Source organism: Rhinichthys klamathensis, unplaced genomic scaffold, assembly GCF_029890125.1.
Source record: "Rhinichthys klamathensis goyatoka isolate OS25496 unplaced genomic scaffold, OSU_Roscu_1.1 h1tg000281l_1, whole genome shotgun sequence".
Lineage (NCBI taxonomy): Eukaryota > Metazoa > Chordata > Actinopteri > Cypriniformes > Leuciscidae > Rhinichthys > Rhinichthys klamathensis.
This window is the reverse complement of record NW_026606800.1, coordinates 5,009,852-5,021,241: the sequence shown is the minus strand read 5'-3', so window position 1 is coordinate 5,021,241 and position 11,390 is coordinate 5,009,852. Positions and strand designations below refer to the sequence as shown.

Below are 11,390 nucleotides of genomic sequence, written 5' to 3'. Positions count from 1 at the left end.
ATAAGAGGTAGTGACTGATTGCTTTGGAATATCAAAAGTTGAGAGAATTATTGAAGAGGTATCTTGGAGGTATCTTTAGCAGCAATTAAACCAAGAGAGAGCAAAACATGTGCTTCTGAAGTTTCACTGTTACATGTCATCTTTTTTTTAAAGCCTGATTATAGTAATAGTGCCAATATGCACATACAGCAGCCTCTGATGCACTTAGATTTGTCGCACTTAGATTTGTCACACTTATACCCATTGGTGAGTGTAGAACATTATTTAAATTTAATTTAATGAAAAATGAATTTGTCTATTTGGTCCCACTTGACAAAATGTACTTGAAATTGACGTCTTTGTCTCAGGACCCTCTATGTAATATCTTATTTTTTGTTGTGTTTGTCTCTTAATTGGACCTGCCTTTTGGTTTTGTATACAGCGATTTTATGACTTGGTTATGTGTTATTCTTGTACTGTAAATAAAGGATAACCAAATATCATTAATGAATTTCAGACTTCACTACATTGACAACATTGTTATAAGGAAATATATATATTTCCCCCCTTTTCTCTCTCCAGAGATGTGTACTGTACTTCATGATTTTGTTGTACTTGTATGAATACACTAGTTTATCTGTTTACATGCTTCAAACTGACCTCCAGTGCTTTTTTGTGTCTATATAAAAAGCGCAATAAAATATCTTGTGCCGCCTAATGCTCTTTTTTTCTCTTTAAAAAAAAAAAAAAAAAAAAAGTATTTAATGTTTGCATGACAAATGTGTGCCCTGTCCATAAACCGTCTTTATTGATAGTAGCTCTTTATTTTTTCAAAATAAAATTTAAGGACTCTTTGCTGTACATAAATATTTTTACTTGGTCTTTATTCTAATTTAAGACTTTTAAACTACGTGTTGTAAAACGGCACACAAAACCATAGATATCATATAGAGACAAAACCATTTCTAGTTCAATGGTCACTAGACTTTTATTTTGAAACATCTTGTTGCCCTAGTTTGAGCCTTTAGCTTGCTTCACACTGACTGCACGCTCAAGCATCACGCTAAACTGTTGACTATGGTGTAAAATGAATTATCAACCACTTATCAAGTTGTCCTGATACAAGACTGAATTAATTCAGCGTGTGTTATTAAACTGCAGCCACATCTTCATACCTGAAGTCACTTTCCGTCCTCTTTTGACTTAACGTTAGTCTTTAAAAGCAGCAGTCATAACTTACCGCTTTAATTTCAGCAACGCCAACATCTCGGACACTCATTGTACGACTTCTGTTTACGTGACAAGGTAGGACTAAACTTCTAACATAAACGCACAGAACCGGTCAAAACTGTCTGTGCTGGAGTTGTATTAAATACAATTACGAAAGATTGGTTACTTGATAGTGTGTGTGTGTGTGTGTGTGTGCGCGCGCACGTGTACAACTAATAGCACATTCTTAGTTTTATGTGTCACTAAAGTAAGAAAAAGATTTACCCTTAACCGACTGAGTAAAACATAAATTATCGTTTGGTATTGAAGTTTGGGAAATTCATCATGATTTTTGGCACGCGCCTTTGATCAGCCAGAGCGCGTGCCTTTCCTCACTGTAACGTTACGGGTGCAACGCGACTATAAAATCAGAAACCGGTTCCGTTAAAAGTTCTCGAACATGCGTCTTACATTCCTACTATTCAGCGGCACAGCAAAGCCAGCAGCCCAGCACTAAATTTACATCGATAATGTCTAGTCCGAATAAATGACTATGAGCCGATTCTTTTTATTGAATCAAAAATGTACAACGCGACATTGTAGTCCAATTTCCAAATGAATGACTGTAAGTGGTTGGAGATAAACTCTGCAGGAATGTTGATCTCAATGGCCAAAGTTGTTTTATGATTTATAAATTTACAAATATATATATTTTTTTAATATTTTTCTCTAAATAACTTGTCATGACATGACGACCGGGCTGGGCGATATGGCCCAAAACAATTATCACGATAGTTTTTTTTATATCAGTCGATAATCGATAATTATCACGATAAATGTCAAATCTTTATTTCTTTCAAGTTTAAAGGCAGATTTTTGCTCCTAAGTGAAAGTTGTATAAACCAGAGCGTTAATTGTGGTTTTAACTCTTTATTGTCAGAACATATCATGACAAACACTTGCCAAACAGGTGAACATTTCACAAATCTGAGGTAAAACATTCAAATATTTGTCATTTTTCCTTAACAAAATTAATATCTGAATAGAAAAATATTTCTTCAGCACAGTTTGCAGTGCAGCCTGCAATATTCAAATTACATGTTTTGTCTCGAAATGCATATTTGACAGTGAGTTGACAGTAAATCTGCATCCTAACTCAAGCTAATACTAGGCCTACTCTGTTAAATTTATGTTCATTAACAAAAACAGTAACATCTGTTTAATTTGGTAAAATGTAATATTCTGGCTGTTTGAGTTTTATTAAAATTAACCATTGGTCATCCAGTATCATGCATTTAGATCATGATAACCACAGATAAAACCAGGCATAGCCTAAGCACCTCACTATCATGGCAAAATGTAACTTTATGGTTTCTATGGTATTTGTATGAAAAACAGTAGCCTAACAGTTAAATACATTATTAAATACTATAATTAGATTCCATTAGTCATTTAATACATTGTCTACATTAATAATATATATTATACAACTCAATATGTATATATACCACATTTCATGGTGCAGTTAATATTAACGTTACTAGGCTAACCTTACAGTAAATCCATGGTAGGCTAAATGGATTCAGTATCAATTCAGATTCTGACTGTATCGTTGCGCGCAGTGTTTCTCCTGTTTGTCAGCGGTGTTTCATCCAACACAGTCTCATGAAAGTGCGTATCTATACCACGAATGTCATTTCTCGTGCCATTTATACGCCAAAAATGGTTTTTGCGTGCATATGCTACGCACTGAAAACCCCTTGGGTAGGTTTAGGGGGGAGGGGGGTGGGGAGTGCGTGCGTATTACACGCCATAAAGTGCGTATCATATGCACGCGAAAACTGCGTATCATATAGACGCAAAAAACTTTTTTGGCGTATAAATGGCACGAGAAATGACATTCGTGGTATAGATACGCACTTTCATGAGATCGGGCTCGTTTCATCTGCCTTTAAACCAGGCACGGCGTTATGGGTGGGCCTGACGGGCCTAGGCCCACCCACTTTTCAACAGGCCCACCCGCGTTATGGGTGGGCCTGACGGGCCTAGGCCCACCCACTTTTCAACAGGCCCACCCAAAACTTTTCTTCAAAAATGTTTTGTCAATAATTATTTAAAAAAATCGCCAATAAGCACATAATTTGTGCTAAAACAGTCTAAATGTTTAGTTTTAAAAACAATTTTAAAAAGCTGGTTATGTCTATTTTGATGTTTCTGCACAAGTTCAGCAGACAGTGTTCGGGTTTGTTCCGATCAGAGCATGTGAGCAGAGAGCGCATTTCTGAATATTCCGCTCTGCTCACTCATTCCGCAGGGTCGCGCGCTCAACCCAGAATGGCCTGCTGGCTCGAACTTCCAAGATATGTGGAATAAGGCCTCCGACTATTTTTTCCCCCTAGTTGTTCATTTAAGCCATTAGTGGGCAAATCGCCCCTTTATATTAATTTAATTAGGCTACTTAAATAGGACAGGATATAGGCTATAGTAGCCTATACTATGGAAGCTTGTTTCCGCCATAGAATAAAACATTTTAAAAGATAATTGCGACTTTTTATCTCACAATTGCGAGTTTACATCTCAAAATTCTGACTTTATTACTCAGAATTGCGTGAAATAAAGCCGCGATTGCGTGTTATAAAGTCAGAATTGCGTGAAATAAAGTCGCAATTGCTTTTTTCTTTTTCTTTTTCTTTTTTTTTTTTACCCGAGAATAGTTTATATCTCACAATTCAATTCTGACTTTGTAACACGCAATTGCGACTTTATATCATGCAATTCTGCCTTTATATCTCTCAATTGCGTATTATAAAGTCAGAATGGCGAGATATAAACATGCAATTCTGTGAAAAAAAGTCAGAATTTCAAGCTATATTTCTCGCACTTTATATCAAGCAATTTTGACTTAATAACATACAGTTGCGACTTTAGGCCTATATCACGCAATTCTGACTTTATAGCTAACCTGCAATTGCCACTTTATCATGTAGCCTAATTCTGAGATAAAAAGTCAGAATTGTAAGATTAAAAAATCGCAATTACATTTTTTATTTTTTTACTCTGTGGCGGAAACATGCTCCAGTTGTCGTGCAATGCAAGTGATCGTGCCGGCGCCTTATTACATTGTCTGCTATATATTGCTTCTTATTTATTATTGGTTGATAAAACTTTGATCAAAATTAAGATACAATTTATACGAAACGAAAATCTTTTAAAAAAATGTCTTTCTACAAAACAAAACTCAAGTGGTCAAAATAATGTTTTACCCACTCCATGTCTCCAGAAATATTGCAGCTTCAGCGCTTATCATTAGCTTGTGAAAGTGTGAAAATAATTTCCAGTAAAGGACACTGTTGCAACAGTCGTTGTTTAGGTACCTTAAACGCGCACGTACATTCTCTGAGTCATCGCTGCAACCAGGAGATGAAGGAAAGCTGAGATCCACATCACCTAGCACATCTTCGTCTCTGCCACCCGCTATAGTACGACTATCGCTGCTAGCGCGACCAGCGCCGTTGCTAGGAGGGCGCCAGCGCCTCTGCCTATACCATGAGTCCTAATAAATGCAATTCCAACTATTTCTGAAGTGCTTCTTTTATAAAGAACACCGCTTTTTCTTCTATCGGGAAACGCAGCCCAGGTATGATGCGTAATGGAGATTCCAAAGCACTCTTCTTTAGTCAGGACCAAGGAGAGCGATCGCAGATAGGTCCGTCCTGACTCCATATGCACCGAAACTTTGTAACAATGCAACAAAATATTTAAAGAGCATCAAGCTATTAAAATCTAGCCTACGTACAGATATATTAGTCAGTAATTTTTATTAGGTTAAACAGTGATTGGATAACGTTTTTAATTTAAGGCCCACCCACAATTGGTCTGGCCCATCCAAACCTGGAATCCTGGCGCCGTGCCTGCTTTAAACATTTGTGTTCTTCGCTGAACTTAAGCGCTTCTCACTGGATCTCGTGAGCGAGACGATCAGAGTAAACGCGTCTGCTCCGGTCTGCTCTAGTGAGCTCGGTTCAAATGAGTTTCGTTTCGCTTTTGGCGCATAAACATTATCGAACATTTATCGACCTCTTGATATCGTTTTATCGAGAAAAATGATATCGCGATAATTATCGTTATCGTTTTATCGCCCAGCCCTCTGGCCAGCCACATACTAATATAGCTTTAAATTGTCAGCATTTTTTCTATTTCTGCAGCTGTTTTCACTGTAGTAATTTCAGTGGTCTTGCGTTTTTCTTAGACTTTGTCACATGGCGGGTCTTTGGAGATCTTATCAGCTGCTGATAGCCAAACGTCCATGGACAGTGCAGATTATAACTGCGGGTAAGAGCTGTATTCTTCCCTTTTCACCACCTTTTCTTTCTTTTTCTTTTCTTTTTTCTTTTTTTTTGTAGCCCTATGGTTGATGTTCCCAATTCCCTATAGGTCAACTCCATCTCAGATGCTATTGATTCAATATTTACCTGTCCTGTTAGCACTATCACTTCTAAACAGCAGAATTGTTTTTGAGCATCAAAAATAGATCAGCCATATAAACAACGGAAAGCCCTTCTCAGCAACAGTCTGCTTAGCTGTTTGCTTGAACTTTGTCACTATGGGTTTTACAGGGTGGGAGTATAGATGGGGGAGGGGGCTCTATTTTGGCACTTAATTTCAATTTAAATGCTATCAAATATAAATTAAAAATTTTGAAACGGGAATGTTTACATTATCTATAACCTTTTGCATCCAAGACATTTGCCCCAGTTTTCACAGACAAGGTTTAAGCCTAGTCCCTGACAAAAATGCATGTTTGAGCTGTTTTAATGGAAAGCAACTTGCACTGACATATCTTAAAATATGTCACTGCCATTGTTTTGTCTCAAGATGCACAGCAGTAATGTTTTTTTCTAAGGCACGTTTATAAAAGCTACTTAAATGTCCTAATTGAACCAAGGCCTAATCCTGGCTTAATCTAAGCCCTGTCTGTGAAACCGGGCCTTGAGACAAAACTATGGCGATGATATATTTTAAGATATGTCAGTGCAAGTTGCTTTCAGTGGAAACAGCTCAAACATGCATTTAGTCTGGGACTTGGTTTAAGCCTTGTCTGTGAAGTGTGAAACACAGGTTAAGAATTTTATTTTTGCTGCAATTACACCATTGTACCAGAAGATGACAGCACAAAACAACATATTTAATGAATGGTTAAAGTCCGAGTTGTTCTGCTGGAGACTTTCTTTTTGGCTGAACACAGATGTTGATGTCTAGATTAAAACATTCAGGTGATGAGGAATCAAAATGTCCTTTGCCTTTTGAGATCAGAGTTCAATGTACTATGGAAACATATTAACACTTTCAGAACTTAAGTGCAGTTCAAAAAGCCTATTTATTTTATTGAAACCAAGCAATTGGGGGACATTTCTTGTTCTAAAAGTCTTCCGAATGATTTTACATTGTTTTTTCAGGTAAGACTGATCAATTAACCATTTTTTTCAGAACAACGGCAGACGCAGGGAGTGTAAAGTTTATTTGAAAACAATCACTAATTTTGCATATTTGTTTGCTCTCGCCGTAGGGCTGAAAGTACACACTTCAGCTTTAATTTCATGTGTGATTACTGTGCATTAGCTAATCAGTTTGACAGGAATATTTTCACCTTGTTTAACAAAATGAGTGAATGAGAGTACATCTTATTGTTAATCAATGAGACTGCTTAAACAAGCTGTTGGGTGTATAATGAGTCATTCAAACTGTAGCATTAGGATTAATTAGTGCTTGGCTAGACTGCCACTGACAACTTGGCCAACATGCTTAAAATCACCAGTGGCCTCGTGTCGCAGAGCGATTGAGTTTTATGTAATCAAGATTACAGACATGAGCTGTGATTCATCGCCTTTGTTTTCCACATCAGGGAGTGCTCGAGTATTTATAGAAACTTTAGCCTTATGGGTATAGGTTTAATATTAGACGGCAAGATGCTTTAAATGAGAGGGAAGCGGGGTTATTTCAAAATTAAATAATAACTGGATGTTTTCTCAGTTGTGTGGACCTGCCAAGTTCACAGACCAAGGGACGTGGTCTTACCTTCAAATAAATCGAATGCAATAAAACTTGGCATTCTTGGGCAAGGTGAACAACTTGAGTGAGTTGGAAGTTCAAGGTTAAGTTTTTAGGTTAAAATAGGCCTAGTTTTTCATAAGCCAGTTTAATATACAGAGTCAACCATTTGTAGGTTGTTTGAGCATCCCGATCAGCCCAACCTGTGACATGAGTTTAGGGCGAGGCTATTTGTCTGACCAATGGCAGACGGGGAGTTTGAAAGCTGTTTGAAAAGAGACATTATTTTAATTGTTATTTTTTCATTAATATAGTCAGAAAATAAATCTGATTTAGTTACATTAGATGTACACCACTGTTCAAAAGTCTTTTTAATGTTTTTGAAATAAGTCTCTTATGGGCATCAGTGCTGCATATATCTGATCAAAAATACAGTAAAACAGTAATACTGTGAAATATTAAAATAGTAAATTATACAATGATTGTTTTCTATTTTAATATATTTCTGTGATGGCAAAGCTGAATTTTTCAGCAGTCTTCAGTGTCACATGATCCTCCCGAAATCATTCTAATCTGTTTTTTTGGTACTCAAGAAACATTTCCTATTATCATCACAATTAAAAACAGTTGTGCTGTTATACATTTTTATGGAAATAAACATTTTATACAAATACTTTTTTTTTTTAATATTCTTTGATGAATAGAAAGTTCAAAAGAACAATATTTATTTAATGTTTATTTAAACATTTATTTAAAATGTATTCACTTTACTGACTTTTCAGTTTGTATTCACTACAAAATGTTGATTATGTAGTCTATTAACTTATGGAACCCATGACCATGATAGTTGCATTAAAAATGTTTGCATCCTGCACACTTTACATCTTCGAATAACTGCATGCAAACTGGGACTAATTAAACACCTTAATTCCACTGCATTTATTTTAGTCAAACTCTCCACTTTCTGTGAAGTGATGAATTGATGTTCACTTGGACTGATTCTCACTTAAGATAGCTGAACACCCTGTGAAGTCCTCCTCGCAGGGCACTACAGGCTGATGGGAATATACCCATTGTTATTGCAATTCCGTTTATTTGCCACTATAGTGGCACAGAGGTTTCACACTTCAGCTTTAACCGATGCACTTGGTTGAAGTGACAAATGGATTTATTTATAACAGGTACAGATGTGAAGAGGAAGAGCTTAATGAGCGAATGAATAAATGAATGAATAGAGGGGATGAAGGCGCTACATTTCCGTTTTTCAAGTCATTAACGATGCATTAACCCCATAATCTGTGCTAAATGTAGAACGGAAAAAATCAATGTCATCCAAAGAGGGCAAATCTGAATGAATGGGGCTTGAAAATGTTTACTGTAGCCCAGGTAAGCCATGTCACACTGGTCTCATCAGCTAAATGGGTAGGGTTGCCGTAGCCTGCCGCTGGTCCCCATGGAGAACGTGCAGATCCCTGCCAAATTGATCACAGATAATTTCACTAAGCACAAGATGCGTCAATCAGGGCTGTTCTTCCCCTGAGACTCTCCCTCAAGGACAGACGGTGGGAAGTGTTGAGCTGACATCAGCATATTTCGAGATGCATTTAGCATAGATGAGTGCCATACTCCAGTTGGCACGAGGTACGGGGCAGATTGCACCTGAGTGTGTGGTAAATTGCATTTTATTTGGCACAGCGTAATGACAAACAACTATGTTTATGTTTGGTTGGGGTTGTCGTCTTTGCTAATTTAGATTAATGGACATTGTTTTCCTCTGAAATTGCTGTTTTTTTTGTTATCGGAGACCTGGAATATAACTTTTAAGCCCCTGTTTTTCATGGTGCAAAGATGAAAACAAATGAGAAAAGGTCCCCACCAGGACAGGCTATTCTTAACAGATGATTTTAGAGTTTAGTCTTCGGTGCTTCTCAACCTGTTAACGTCAAGTTGAACCAAGAAGTGGAAAACATAAGTGTTTATTATCACTTCACAACATGCTGTTAGCTCTCACTCAGCCTCTGCCCTCCTGTCTGCCTGGTTCTGCCTACCGTGATCAATAAGCTGGTGCTGTTTTGATAAGATGACCCAGTAAAAGCATGGCAAAGGTTTCTGGCTCTTTTCAGTCTGCTATACTGGATTATTAGTCTTTCCTTGACATTTTACGAAAAGGTTAGGTCACTTAAAAGGGGCTACGTTGCCTCGCTTGGCTCTGTTGTTAAGGCAGAATGTCCTTTGTAAACCGTGATATTTGGGCAAGTGTGAGGAAGCAGCTGTCCGCTAAATTTAAAGGCAGTTGCATTTTTTTAATGTGTTGCTCCATTTCTCCTCCCTGGCAGTTCTGTATTTGGCTGCAGAATATTTTTTTTAAGGATCCTGCAAATTAGCCAGTCAAGGTGAAGCGTAAAGAGTGTTCAACTTCAGAGATCAGGGGGTATTGATGTGGAAACATTGTTGTCATTGTAAACAGCTTGAATTTATATAGATGTGTTTTCATTAGGCATGCACCAATATAGAACATTTACATTTATTCATTTAGCTGACGCTTTTATCCAAAGCGACTTACAATTGCTATATATGTCAGAGGTCGCACGCCTCTGGAGCAACTAGGGGTTAAGTGTCCTGCTCAGGGACACATTGATGTCTCACAGTGGATTCGAACCCGGGTCTCTCACACCAAAGGAATGTGTCTTATCCACTGCGCCATCACCACCCAGACCCAGAAATTCTGGAAGATTTATGCTATGTATTTATGTTATGGCTGATAATCGAGATGATGGTCGATATTATAGGTCTGTCTTATTTCTTTAAAACAGTCCCAATGCGTTCAATAGCAGTCTAATCAGTGATACTTATAATACCAATACTTTATATATAATGTTAGTATATGATATAGTACTGATATTTCATATATACTAATATTTAAAAGTTTAGGTTAAATTTTGTTTTTGAAAAAAAAATATTTTTTTATCAGCAAGGATACAATGAATTTATCAAAAGTGACAGTAAAGGCATTGATGATGTTACAACAGATTTCTATTTTTCAAAGAATCCTGGAAAAAATGTATCATGGTTTCCACAAAAATATTATACAGCATAACTGTATTCAACATTGTCTGCTGAAAATTCAGTTTTGCCATTACAGGAATAAATTGCATTTTAAAATATATACTAAAATAGAAAACATTGATTTTAAATGGAAATATTTCACTTTTTTTTTTTTTTTATGTATTTTTGATCAAATAAATGCAGCCTTGGTGAACATAAGAGACTTCTTTCAAAAACAAATTCTTACCGACCCCAAACCTTTGAATGTTATAGGTTTAGGTTTTGCGTATATTCCCTGTTTTGGCTGTTATGTACTGTTAGAATTGCGAAAAATAAGTGGCAATATTATCTGCTTCCAATAGCAGTTTAATACTAATGCCTATAATAAAAAAAGCAATGGCTGTTGTATATTATTATTTTGCTATTATAAGCTTTATATAGTGACCTAATCGCAGATAATTGTTTGTTACAGCATATACCCGATATGATTTTTAAAATTATAGGTCTATAATATTTTGCCTTTTTTATGGCAAAAAAAGTCTTCTTCCAAGGACTGAATCCTCCAATACATATAATACTAATTTAAAATCCTGTTAATCTTAACTTCAAAGGTTTGTGAACTTGCGGCTTACTCAGGGCTTTCTGTGAACTCAATGGTATTTCTGAAGAAACAGATAATCTAGAAGCAGTGTTAGTGTCACAAACCCACTGCTGGTACCATCAGTCCAGTGCCTGTGTACAATTAGTCATGTCATAACACTGAGTCATTATGTTATGGTTTGCAATGGAGTACAAGGCCTGTGCTTGTAAAATGCGATCAGAGAGTCCAGCCTGTTTCTCTCACAGATCAGAAAAGGCTTCGCCTGCTGTGGGGTTGAGTGAGAGCATGACACAGTCTTTCTGTTGGTGGATCACCCCGCTGTGCCGTTAACAACCTGCTGGAGAGAGACCAGAGTTCCCAGCATTCTCCTCTCCAAGGCATTTCATCTCACACCACCCTCCTGCTATGGCATGCTGTGCACAATAGCGGCTTCTCTCCAGCTCGCCATGTGTTTTGAACAGTGACCTCACTTATCAAAAGTTAATCCACCTGATTCAGGTTCTATTGC

At 37.0% G+C, this 11,390-nt stretch overlaps 1 protein-coding gene across 1 annotated transcript in view; it reads left to right on the top strand.

Moving 5' to 3' along the window:
* The first annotated feature begins 1,197 nt into the window (after positions 1–1,197).
* The window catches only part of mpv17 (mitochondrial inner membrane protein MPV17), a 32,028-nt gene continuing 21,835 nt past the window's right edge, over positions 1,198–11,390 (top strand). Inside the window, exons 1-2 of the mRNA XM_056269388.1 lie at positions 1,198–1,284; positions 5,438–5,520. Coding sequence (XP_056125363.1) covers positions 5,448–5,520 — 73 coding nt within the window. The 5' untranslated portion in view covers positions 1,198–1,284; positions 5,438–5,447. The remainder of the gene's footprint in view (positions 1,285–5,437; positions 5,521–11,390) is intronic.